Source organism: Otolemur garnettii, unplaced genomic scaffold (assembly GCF_000181295.1).
Source record: "Otolemur garnettii isolate 467f Iridium unplaced genomic scaffold, OtoGar3 scaffold00148, whole genome shotgun sequence".
NCBI classification, from domain to species: Eukaryota; Metazoa; Chordata; class Mammalia; order Primates; family Galagidae; genus Otolemur; species Otolemur garnettii.
The window spans coordinates 4340572-4354062 of NW_003852543.1; the positions used below are offsets into that span (position 1 = coordinate 4340572).

The 13491-nt window shown below is 44.3% G+C and overlaps 1 protein-coding gene across 2 annotated transcripts in view; it reads right to left on the reverse strand.

Annotated features, from left to right (window-relative positions):
• The window catches only part of TMEM131 (transmembrane protein 131), a 226413-nt gene that overhangs the window by 1800 nt on the left and 211122 nt on the right, over positions 1-13491 (reverse strand). The window contains exons 34-40 of one of the 2 annotated variants that reach the window (XM_003799287.3): positions 7815-7939; positions 7455-7604; positions 3536-3698; positions 2284-2405; positions 2084-2180; positions 1242-1339; positions 504-664 (exon numbers count right to left, since the gene is read on the reverse strand). In XM_003799287.3, the coding sequence (XP_003799335.1) occupies positions 504-664; positions 1242-1339; positions 2084-2180; positions 2284-2405; positions 3536-3698; positions 7455-7604; positions 7815-7939 (916 nt within the window). The remainder of the gene's footprint in view (positions 1-503; positions 665-1241; positions 1340-2083; positions 2181-2283; positions 2406-3535; positions 3699-7454; positions 7605-7814; positions 7940-13491) is intronic. The other variant, XM_023518803.1, reaches the window with a different exon arrangement.

Below are 13491 nucleotides of genomic sequence, written 5' to 3' on the forward strand. Positions count from 1 at the left end.
AAAAAAAAAAAAAAAGGAATACTCTTTGGGAGCATAATCTTAATAATCAGCAAAAAGCAAATAAATGCACAGTAAAAAATCTCAAGCTATGAGACAGATACTTCTCAGAAAAAAAATAAATGCAACTTCCCTGCTTGCTTCTGGGAGCAGTCAGTGAAGGCTACGCTCAGCTACCATTTGAATCTATGGCTCATGGCCATACTTGTGGCCTATTTATAGGTTGGGAGAGGCAGAAAATGATCATGATCTACTAGGAGGGAATCCAGGGATCAACCCCACAATCGCTCAGTTGTTCTGCCTAAAATTTCCTGGCTGTCATGGCTCTGAAGGACACTGATGCGTCATTCTGGCAGAGTATGAAGAAAGATCAGTGGAGATAATGAAGTACTAACCCATTCCTTTCACACTGCATTTTGTTGTTAATAACCACATCAGTGCCACCCAAGTGACAGTGATGGTAGTCATGATGAGTGAATGGGCCAGGCCTTGCCCCAAGTACTCACTGCGGCTGTGTGGGTTGGGGAGCTGGAACTGGCTGGCCATGAAGGGCTGGGATCTGTCGCTGGAGAGTCCCAAAGGTATGAAGGGCCGCTATTAAACTCATTCCAGCTTCTCTGGGAGGCCTGATTGCACGATCGAGATAACCCGAGTTTGCTGAAAACTTCTGAAAATACAGAAATAGTCATCAAGCCCATGTTTTATTTTGCCAAGATCATGTGGCCAAGATGGGACTGCACTCAGTGGACACATTCTACCACTGCTCACTTGCTTCATCAGTCCCACCACACAGGGGAGTGGGGGCAGAGGTGTCCCAGAACCCAAGCACATGACACATGCCCTGAGTACTTCATTCATACTTATCAATGATGACTCCAAAATGCATCCCCCCCCACATTATGGCTAATGCAAAACTCATATGACTGCTTCTAGTTCTGTGTAGTAAGAAAAGAGGAGGAGCCCTGCACTCCCAAGGGTTGTACTCTGATCTGAATGCTTTCCCAACGCCTGAAAATGTGCTGTGGAACTAAACCAATCGGTACTCTGGTTTAGTTCCAGAGCCTGTTCCACTGCCCTTTGGGATGGTGTGTGGGGTGCAGGAGGTGGCAGAGGCCCTTCCTGGGGAGGCCTCCTTCCATGCGGGGCACCAAGTCATGTTTCTCCAACAGACAAAACTACACCTCCTCTTCCTTCCTTCTCTGCCCACAGGCTTATGAGTTACAGTTCTAGTGTTAAACACTCACCACCAGTTAGATTAAAAGAATTTCCAAAGGCTGAGAACGAATTGAGGGGTGTGAAGTCAGGGCTGCTTGGGTTGCTGACGGGGCTCCACAAACCCGAGCTAAACGTTGTAAGAGGAAAATGCAACACAGAAGTGCACGATGGTTAGAGAAAATGAATCCGTGTGTACAGTGTCACAAACAGAAGACCTGCGTCAACTGGGGTACTCCAATATTAAAAACAAAGACAAAAGGGAGAACTGAAAAAGGCCTGTTTCCCCTATCACTGGTTTAAAGCAAGAGTTGTGTAGAGAAAACAGGTATTTTTTCCTCATGCTTACTCTTTGGCAATGGCAGAATTAAGACACAATTTCAAATCTAGGACTCATTTCCTATAAGTGGGGGGTACACACATTGGTGCTCTGCTTTACTGACAGGCTCTGTTGTTGTTATCTGGAAAACCAGTGGGGCAGCAGCTGGATCCCACCCTGCCCACTGCACGAACAGCAAGCTGTCACTCTGAGTTGAGAAAACGGCACAGCCATTGGAAGTAAATTCCACCTTCCAAATATATTTTTGCTCTTCTATTTCTAATGATCAGATCACATTCTTTCTTACCACATCTTGTGATAACAGACAAATGAGAACAGATTAATATGTGTGTGTGGGGCGACTCCTTCCCTCTGCCTGGGAAGCTACCAGGGGAAGCACAGCAACCAGCTTTCTGCCTCTACCCAGCATCTGACCACTTCTGATGATCAATGTCCACTTGGGAATTATGGAAAAATGCCTGAAACCAATTGGATAGAAGATGCTAACCTGACTTGAGAAACCTATCTTTCTATTTTAGGAATGGTCTACTGTACCTGTCTGAGCCATCGCTGTCAACAGGAGCATGTGAGATGCCAAGACTGCTGGAAAAATCTGTTTTGTTTGAAGAAACTTTAGCAAATCCATTCCCACCTGTAACAATGGACTCTGAATCAATCACAGTCCTATCAGGACAAGGGTCATTCCCCTATGCTTGCTACCCAGACGTGACACACCTCGAAGCTAAGGCACTCACCTGGGCTCTTGTCATAACCAGCTGTGACGGCTGCAAAAGTGGGGTTGCCGTTCTTGCCAGGGAGAGAGGCTGCTTTTGTCAGCTTGTGTTTGCTTCCATTTGGCTGCTTTGTTTTAGGGTCACTTGAAGAAGGAACAGGAGAGAACAGATTCCCTGTGAGCAGGCCCACTGTAGAGGGCGGGGGCACCCGTTTCAGGGTGGTGTGGGGCCAGCAGGACAGAGACCTGTGCCTACTTCACTGTGGCCAGGCCTGAGTTTTGGGATAGGGCTCTGTAAACAGCTCAGGCAGCTCACAGAGAATAGCAGCTTTGTAAAAAATAACCCAGGGCCACGGACTGCTTAATCAGATGAATATAAAAGGTCAGTATGGAAGAGACCCAGGCAGGGAGCATGATTTAGAAAGTGGGAAAGGGTGAGACTACATTTTAGAGAGAGGCTAGCAAGGAAGTCACTTGGTAGGGGGGACCCAGTGGGAACATGCGCCTGCTGGCAGAAGCCAACATACAGGATGGGGTCCGACTCTCGGGAAGTCTCCTTCCTGTCAGGACGGGACAATGTGTTCACTATGGTGAGCCTGAGCAGGCTGGCCCCCTGCATTGTCAGCAGCTTCTGCCTCTTCAGGATGGTGGGAGGACCTAACCTTGTGCCTGCAGGTGGGATGCGGTGGGCTAAAGCCCATGCCACTGAGACAGTGCTGGTGCACAGTGAAAATACCTCCTGTGATCATAACGATCCTTCCGTGGCAGGAAGACCAAAGGTGGCTCTATGCCCCCGGAGAAGAGCACAGTCCATGGTCAAGAGGCCCCTTCGACCCTTTAATACAGTTCCTCATGTTGTGGTGACCCCCAACCATAAAATTATTTTTGTTGCTACTTCATAACTGTAATTTTGCTACTGTTATGAATTGTAACGTAAATATCTGACATGCAGGAATGTATTTTCATTGTTACAAAGGGGTTGGGACCCACAGGTTGAGAACCACTGGTTTAGGGCTTAGTAACCAAAACATAATTCTAATAAGTTAAATGATGCATTTCCTAGCCCACAGGTGACAAGGACAAGGAATGGGGATCACTGTTGGGGTCAGGGACGAATACAGCAGCAGGAAAGGGGGCTGAACAACCACAAAACGGCAGCTGTCACATGTCACACGGGACAGTAGTCTGTGGCCATTGAGTGTTCCTGCTTACAGGGAGTGACATCAGGTTACAGAGAAGCTCTGCCTAGGAGCAGGTGGGAGCAGCGAGCCTACCTGCTGGAGCTGTTGACGATGCTGCTGTAGCTGCCCCGGGATGCAAACGGGCAGGGGGCCACAGGGGGAGACGGAGAGGCAGGTGTTGGAGAGGTCTGGCGTTGTTTTAAGAAAATGTCTGCATTGAGGGTTTGCAGAGAAAGTTTATAGAGACTATCGGTAGCTGGAAATTAAAAACAAAAGGTCTCATTAATGCGATATTTCGATTAGCACTTTTCAAGATCAGTTACTTCTGAAGTTTTAAGGCTATGCAGAACTCAAGTGCTTCTGCAAAGAAAACAAACTAAAGCGCTTACATGCATTCTGTCTAAAGGTTTTAAAGAAAAAGAGGGGCGGTCCCTTCTCTGTGTGCTAGGGGCTTTCTGTGCCACTGTGTGGGTGGGTCTGGTCAACTTCATTTCTCCTCCTCAGGGTGGGAAGAGAGTTCCAGGACCCCCTGGAGATGGGCAGCTGCCCAGGGATGAAGCCACTGCCCAAGGACTTGAAAGTCTCTGTGCCTGCACCCAGGATTACAGCTTCAACAGGTGCAGGAACTCAGGCTGAATTCCCAAGTCCTGTAACGACAGGACTTGTCCTTGTCTCTCTGCATGGCTGGTATGTGTAGCTCTGATCCCTATTTTGCAAAGATAGGAGTTGCTAGCATATTCCTGTGCTCTTTAATGCGGTATCTACATAGTGGTTTTGAAAAGTAAAAAAAATTACTAGTGTTATAAACAATACCTATTTTGTACTCACTAAATGGAGATGTAACTTTTATCAGAAAGATGTATCCCTTTGCATATCTATTGTGTGCTCCCTGGTGTTGCTCCCAACTCCATGATCTGAAGAGTGCTCAGGAGAGGGCCGGGCCCCTGTGGACACAATGCCTCAGCCCAGTGCCACTCTGCCCTGCGCTGCACACTTCCAACCATTCCCCCTGGCCAACCTCTCCAGTCCACAGACCTGTCTCCAGTGAGTTCTGCTCTGCTCTGCTTCCCTGGTCCCCTCACTTGCAGAACTGCAGCCTTGCTCTGCGGCCGACTCCATTTCCCTGTCATTCCCTACAGCACCAGCTGCTGCTTCTCATACCCCAGGCTCAGGGCCTGGGTAAGGCTGCCTATTCCTTGGCTGTCTTACTGCCAAGCAAAGCGGGATTCTCTTGGAAGCCTGTTTTCCATTCCCCATCTTCTGGGTAGGCCAGCTCTGTTCTACTGAACTGACACAGATCTGTCTCCTGTGTGAATCCCTCTCAGATCTCCACACCCCTCTCATGTTCCTCTGAAGCTGCCATAACACCACATCTACACTGTAGGGTCATTACTTAACCAGTGGTCTGGAACCTTCCCTAGCTACCCCTTGTACAACATCAGCTATGGCCTTCTGCCCCCATAGCGATGTGTGCCCTAATTAACTGCCCCCTCACAATAGGCCATGCCCCGCCTGTGCATGCCTGGCTGCTGCACTGGGGAAAGGGGCTCAACATCCCAGCACAGCTCTCTGGCAGCGGGATGTGCTCCAGAGGGCCCAGTGCAGCAGAAGCACTCAATATATTTCCCTGATGGAGTGAGATAGGGAACGTTAAAGAGATGGTGGAGAAAGACCCCATGGAATAACGCCTGAAGTAGGAAGAGAATCTGTGGGGAGAGAGAGGCAAAGAATAGCACATAACGGGTGTGACTAGAGCACTTTTATGTTCAAATATGGAGAATCTCCATAGTTGACCCCTTCAAGTTGACCTAATTTTCAGACTGGACATGCACCATCAGTACAGTGCCCTAAGGCCTACTTCCTTATGTTGACCACCTCCGTATGATGACCAGTTTGTTACAGTCTCTTTGGTGGTCAACTTACAAAAGTTCTGCTGTATGATTAAATTTTTCCTTTGCTGCTTTTGATTTGCCTTTTTAAATAAATCTTGGTAATTTTTTAAATTATGAAATTCTTCTAGGATAATTTTCTCAGCATCTCACTTGGGCACTATGCTAAAGCTGCCACTTGGGCTAGAGAGATCTCTATGAACAGATGCAACCCCCTGGTGTCCCCCTCCCTCCCCCCTAGTGATTACCACCCCATCCTGGCTTGGACAGTCTTGAGTGGCCCAATAATGATATAACCCTAGGGAACTGCATACGCTCAGCACTACCTACTAACAGAGCACTTGGGGGGCTTCAGGTCTAAGCAAGATAAAATATCAAAGGGAGGGGAGAGGAAATGAAAAAGGTGGAACCAGGCAAAAAGGTGTAAGTGATGGGGGATCTTGTGAGCCTGATTCTTCCTGGTTTGCTCCAGCTAAATAGAAGGTGGAGCCCTTTCTATCTAGGAAGGCTGCTGGTGAGAGCATAGAGGTTATACATCTTGGGACCAACATCCGGTGTTCCTTGGCTAGGAAAACACAAAAAGGGTCATGCAGATGTGGAATTAGAGACTTTTTCCATTGGCAGAAGCATCCAGTTGTCTGTTACAGAGCTCTGCCCTGGAGCGCCGGGCTCAGAGGCACCAGTGGCCTTTGTGGAAGAGCTGGGCAGGAAACCAAGGCCTGTACCACTGGGCTCTCCAGTTTCTCCTCCAGCCAACTTGCCTGCTGTTTCCCAGTCTTCCCCTCCTGGGGCATACAGCTGTGTCTTGTGGCTGTGTCTGGCTGACACACTCCCTCTCCTGCCCTGTAATTCCCCACGCTTGTGTCATTTCCTCACCAGTTGAGCTTGTGCTGCTTCACTGTGCCTCACAAGAACTCTATGAAACTGGCTTCTGGTGCTGTTTCATAGAGCAGGTGGCAGCTGTTTAACGAGAACTTCCCCAATCACAAAGCATCAAGCCAAGGACCGATGTCCTGGTGCGGAGGGTCAACAGCATTCTACCTGGACACACAGACCACTCACAGACTCTTTCAAGATTTCCAGACAACCAAGGATTTGGGAATATATCTTACTACAGGCAAAAAACAGTACTGAAAGGTGCCAGAAAGTCTCACGGCAAATAGGGGGCTAAAGGCTTTAACACAGACAGCATCTTTTTCCACGATATATTGACACAGGTGAGAGGGTAAGAGGGAATATGGAACGAACACTACACCCGGTTTCCAGGTTCTCTGGCTCATTCAGTGCACTGAGTGTGTCAATCACCCACATACTCTTCAACTCCCTTTCTTGAGTGATTGGATTGTTGCTTAAGCCTGATTGTATTTGGTTTCTCTCATTTCCCCTTTAGTATAAACAAGCCAAATCTAAGTTCACTCTAACGGTGGTGAGAGCAGACAAATCAGCCCTAAGGCCAGGACCTCTCTTGATCCCAAATCTCTGCTGTTATGCCCATCCTTTCCCTGGTCTCTTGTCTTCTTAGTGATCTTCAGGTCACTAGTGTCGACAAGGAGAGGACTTTTATCTTATTTTACCTGGCTGTGCTGTCTTGATTTATTGGAGGCTTAACTGGAGAAATAAGGTCAAGAAGGTAGTGAGAAAAATAACAAAATCTTCGATAGGTTGTTTATGTGAAAGAAATGAGAGTAAATAGAATTTTTAAAAAAAACGATTACACTATAAACGTATGAGAACTGAGTTAGATAAAGGATTGCTGAGTCAATGCTTAAACAAAGCAAGCAATCCTCTGGATGGCTAACAACTCCAAACAGATCATTCCCCTCTGTATGCTGGGCAGTGCTGTGCTGGTACACCAGACTCCTGGAAAAAAACCCTGATGTGAACGAACCATTTCATGATTTCTGTATTGTAAATACTCCTCCCAGGGACAAATTCAACCTACCGCACTTCAGCAACCGGCCAGACTATTTGACAATGGACTCTTGCTGGGTGCTACCAGTTGGCCCAAGCAGACCACCTACTATGGTCTCCTTCTACAGCAGTATGCCCTGAGAGTTCCATGCCTAGGGTGAGGGTCAGCTGGGGGTAAGGGGAACCTTTAGTTTCTAGGTCACCATACTTACAGCTGCCGGGTTTGTGAACTGGCACAGAATCCCATTCTGGTGGAGGAGAGTCTTTTTCACCTTCTGAGCTACTGGTGTTGCCTAGTTCTTGACTATTTGGGAGGAATTTTGCTAGGGCAGATGGCCTGTTATCCACTAATTTATTTGTGCCTGTACAAAAATTAGAAAACAATGTTGTTAAAGGAAGGTAATTTCTTTCCTTCAGTTCTATTTCAGTGAACCTTCTAGTAAGGACAAGAATACAGCCTTAATTTGTGTGACTAATAACTACTGGTTGCTTACTGATAACTCAGAATTACTCAGATAACTCAGATACTACAGTGGATTATGAAAAGATCTGTATGACTAAAATGACAATACCTTTTGTTTTCTGGGAATTTCGTGATTTGGATCCACTTGTCAATGAAGTTGGAAGAGGAATCTTGGTTGGGAGATTTCTACGCTGTTTACCGTCCAATGGGGGAGTATACGGTAGTTCTAAAGAACTGAAAGACAATCATGGATGGAAAATACAGATTTACCCCTTTGTTTTGGAGCAGAGTATAAGTCATTAATACTGTAACAATTCCACAATTCAACTGCATGCTTTACTAAGATGGCTTCTGGAGTATTCCCCACCCACAACCCTAATTTAGGACTGGCTGCATTCCCAACACTCTGAGACAGCTCAGTACATCCTCAGTACTCGCAGGTTTAACATTTGCTATTCTGAGTGCTGGCAAGGAATTGAGGTTCATTATTTAGAACATGTAATGGGTTAGAGCACCAACCTCAGATGAAGTACATAAGGCTTTTGGCACAGACTTGCCATTTGGGGCTGGTAAGTGCATGCTGCTTCTGGGTAAGTCTCCCCTCATGTAGGCTATCAGTGGTATTCCTGCACATGTACATTATGAAAGGTCTCAGACTTACAACATCAGAGGTTCTGCTATTCAAAACTTTGAACACATCTTTCTTGCAGAAATTTTGAAGTGAGCCAGGGCTAAGTTCTTGGGTTACCTACAGAAAAGCCCACTGCAGAATAGCAGGGCTCCATATTTACCTATGGTCCAGGTGAGTGGCATAGGAGGAATTTTCCTTCTAATCCTAGGTAAACAATTTAAATATGCTTTTACTGATTTACTTAGAGCAGGCGTCCTCAAACTACCGCCCGCGGGCCACATGCGGCCGGCCGTATCCGGCTCGCTGGATGTTTTCCCGCTGCTGCCTGTCCTGCTTAGCAGCCAACTCATCCTGGGGCTTGAAGTCCGGCCCTCCAATGGTCTGAGGGACAGTGAACTGGCCCCCTGTTTAAAAAGTTTGAGGACCCCTGACTTAGAGTTTAAATGCTTTCTGAAAGATTTTAAGGCAAGCTTAAGATAATAAACAGGTATAAAGAAGTTAATTGACTCTGAACTTCTGGTCAGCCAAAGCAAAAGAGGAAACACGCGGGGCTATTTTAAGTTTGCATAACCTGATAAGGAAGACAATAAAATCTGCAAAGAGACAAGCAGCTGGAAAGAAGCAATCTCTATGAGAAATGAACTGGAGGGTCAGCCCATAGAAGGCAGTATTGTGAGTGGTGTAACTAGATGGGCTAAGAGGGCATTCTTTGTAAAGCTGCTTCTGTAATGCCCACAGACAGAATGATTTGGACTTGGGGAGGCCTTGGGATGAGAGCTTAGCTAACATGGTCTAAGAAGGACGTTTTCTAGTGACAGCTCAAACACAGCTGAGAACCCAGTGGCCGCTTTGGAGAATTCTTCCAAAAATCTTCAGTGACCTCCACTGAGCTCCTTGGGATGGCTGGATAGCTGTAAGTTTAAGGCTGAATTGACAGTTTGGTTTTCATTACAAGATCTACAAAGTTTACCTGCAGAGATGGCCTAAAATGGATGTTCCTCTGGCATTTTCCATGTCTCAGTGCCCCTCCTGCCCTAACCCTAGATGTGTGTTGTCAGACCTCTCTGGCCCGTCTTTCAAGTTCTTTATGCACCACATCGTCCATCGTCACTGCCTCGTGTCCTCATTGCTAGAGGACAGCCCATTTCTGCTAGGTTCTGGGTCACAGACAATCCATCACACTAGTCCACAGCAGATTTCTGAGGCTAAAACGGTTCATACTTTGCAGATCTGACAGCACCACAACAACCCTGCCCCTGCTCCAAAAGGAAGTATACAGGCTATAGAGCAATACATAATGGGTGATCTCCTACATTTAAGAAGGCTATTTACAAACACTTTATAAGGTGGCTGGGGTCAAAGGGCATCTTCTTTTTTTTGTTTCCCTATATTCCACAAATTTTCCATTATATTTGGAATTAGTAAAAGGGCTAACCCATAACCCAAATGGTCTCTGTTAGCCCAAATAGGTAGAATTTTGGGTAGGATAACAAACTGAATTGAAAAAAAAAAAAAAAAACTACTGTTTAGGGCCTAGACTACGAATGCTACAGTTTTATAAAATCTTTTGTCCCTCTTCTCCCTGTAATATGGTTATTAAAAAAAAGCCATCTTCTTAAAACAACCCCAAAGGTTCCCATGACACAAACACCCAGCTCTCTGGGGGTGGTGGCGGAGGTGGTGTGGGTGTGAGTTATTTTTAAGTTGTTTCTAAGTGTGGAGGTTACCTATTTATACAAAGCTTAAGTCTGTGTCACTGCAAAATTAATTGGTTTTTAAGAAAAAAGGTGCTAGACGACTATTTTATTTTTGCTGATTCATACTTTCCCAAATTAAGTCAGATGATCTCTATCAAGAAACCTTTTTTGAGGCTTCTAATGGATAAGAACCAACTTAACTGAAGTGATTCTTTCTAAAAGGGAAAAACAGAAAGGTAGTTTAGATGCCCAGCTTTATTTTATCATGTAACACACAGTACATGCCCTTGATTGGGGAAGAGGGGAGGGAGAGATGATGGGAGGGTAGAGTTAGGGTCTGATATGTGCAATGTGGTGTCTATGGCTGTTGGCCCTGAGCTGAGTGTACTACTCAAGCAGATTATCGGAAGTGTGATTACTCTATTAAACTTATGTTTATTCTAGAATATTACATTTAAGTTATGTAAAGATATAAAGTATTAATAAATAAACAGGAAAACAAAAGGATCAGCAGATAGTTGGTATCCTAAATCAAGGGTACCCTGGCCCCTTCCTGGTTCTACAGAAACCCTTTTAGTGCCCGAGATCTAATTCCCTATTCCTTGGCATCTCTGACATAGAATACAGTCTTTTGGAAGTCTACAAGCCCATTTCTAGGTTGCCAAAGCTGAAAAAAATGGTTAGAGAAGATTTTTGTCATGTTCCCACTTCTACCTAGGAAATAATATTTGTGAAGTTAACTCTTTGGACTGTGGCAAGATGGGGCTGCACAGATGAAGATGTGTCGAAGCCATCCCTCTAATAAAGCTTCTCAAAAGAAAGTGATGATGTGTGTACATGCCTTAATATCTCTAAAAGAATGTGCATGTTTCTTTCAGATATGTGGAATCATATATATATGTTTTTAATTAAAATTTTTTAATTTTTAGAGATGGGAATCCTACTTATTGCCCAGGCTGGAGTACAGTGGCATGATCACAGCTCACTGCAGCCTCAAACTCCTGGGCTCCAGTGATTGCCTAGCCTTGGCCTACTGAGTGGAATCATACATTAACACGTAGAAATCTGACAAGAACGTCAGGCATCACTAAAACTAGGACTGGCCGAGATCTTCCCTGAGTCACAGGGTATGGTATTTACTGCCATAATTCAGTGGAGACATGATGGCTGTATTTGAAAGAGGCAACTTCTCTGGTTATCAAAAAAAGTCTATTTTTGATTAGCTCTACATTTAATTGATTGACTAATGAATTCTGATTCTCAATATTTTCATCCCAGAGTTCAGGAAAACCCCATTATGAGTTTGAAGAGATTAGATAAAGGAGATCAGAAGACTGAGGTTGTATATGGATTTCTCCAATTATAAGAGATAATTCAGAGCACTGCTTGAATTGTGTTCTGGTAATGGGTTATCTTTTAACTACATAACAAAAGAATTCAGGTTACTGCTGTAACTGCTTCTTGAGTGAGTAGTAGAGAAATGACCACTCTGGCTTTTTGATTTAGCAGAAAACTCAAAATACTTGCAAAGGTAAATGGCTCTAAAATTAAGTCTTTTACAAACTTTCCAAACTCAGATCTACTAATGGTCAACTTATGTCATAAAAATCATCAGAATGTAACATGTCCATAGAAGATGGATGGAGGTCAAGATTTAAATGTCTTATCTGTTTAAAAAATACTATGTCTAAGGTACTAAGCTCAGGCATCAGGGCTGATTTGGTGACAATCACCTATGGAATGGTATGTCAGAGATAACTCTTACAAGTTTTTAAATTTATGGTCATAATAACTACCGCAGTGTTTTTCAAACTTTTTTAATCTTACGGAACACTTAAACCTGTAGTTAAACTTCCACAGAACACTTAAATTATGTTGATCAAACAAAGAGTTAAAAAAAAAAGAGTGTACTTATTGTGCTTTAGACTTTTGAAAATAATTTAATTAATGATGTTTAAAAATTTTCATGGTACACTGGTTGAAAATCACTAAACTACTACATGACTGTCTATTCTCATGAGATTTCTGCATATATAAAAACCAAGATTTTTTTCATTATTTGGACTCATTTATTTTAAATTGTCTGCTCAATCACCTAAGCCTGCAAAGACCTGGAAGCATAATACCAACCACTAGCCTGGAATTATCCCTGTCCTGGGGCCAGAACAGTAGGTGCCGATTAGAGAGCCCAGGTCCACTCTCAGAAGAGATGCAAGTGTGCCGCCCTCTTCAGAAGAGATGGTTTTCTCTCTCTCAACATCAGATGACCACTTGACATTACTCCACTTGACATTCCTTCTAACTGGACCAGATTATTTTCAACAAACTGTCAGACCGAGTCACCTGAACTACAATTTCCACAAAAGAGTACATTTTAGGGGTGGTGCCTGTGGTTCAGTGGGTAGGGCTCCGGTCCCATATACCAAAGATGGCAGGTTCAAACCCGGTCCCAGCCAAAATGCAACAAAATATAGCTGGGCATTGTGGAGAGTGCCTATAGTCCCAGCTGCTTAGGAGGCTGAGGCAAGAGAATCACCTAAGCCCAGGAGTTGGAGGTTGCTGTGAACTGTGATACCACAGTACTCTACTGAGGGCAATAAGGTGAGACTCTGTCTCAAAAAAAAAAAAAAAAAAAAAAAAAAAGAGTCCATTTTAGGTATAAATACCCTGTTACTAATCACTGCCATACACTGTGTTATTTCCTAAGTGCAGGGACAGCTTAAATCTTACTGTGGTAATCTCTAATTTCTTATTAGCTTTTGGTTCCACAGAACAGAACTGGCCCTGCCTCAGGGATAGAGCCTAGGTTAACAATGTTTTTGCAAAGTTCAACTACTGCTCCCAGATATAGAGTAAGAATAGGCCTTCCACAAATCTAAGGCCAAAAGCAATGACGACAAACATGCTTTGTCTTCCTTTTCAATTTATATCTAATTTCTTCCATTTCCTAGACCACTTCCCACTGTCCATAAGAAGGTTTCCATAAAACGGTGGCCATTTTATATGACCAACTGGGAAAGGCACTGATGATGCCAATACTAAAATTAATTTATCAGCAGATGTTGATCCAAGGCTTAGCGAAAATGTGAAGTAGATTCAGATAGTAACCCACAGTTCAACTCATTCATTTACTTGAGGGAGCATTCTGCAGCAAGCTCTCCCTGTGGGGCCACCTGAATTCCACCCCACCAGGACCGAACTGGAGTTATTTAACAGTAGAATTGTCTGATTGGTGACATCTGCCCTGAATATTTTTTAGATACAATAAACTCTTCCAAGTTTTATGGAACAAAATTCCAGATTGCAATTGCAGCTCTCAGTTACTGACTCAACAGATTCTAAGCACACCTTCTTATAGAAGTGAAAACGGCTCTCAGCCTGACAGCCAATCAGGAACCTAAAATTTCCTTCTAAATTTTCACAGCAGATTGCTAATTTTGCCTCTCCACATCTAATAT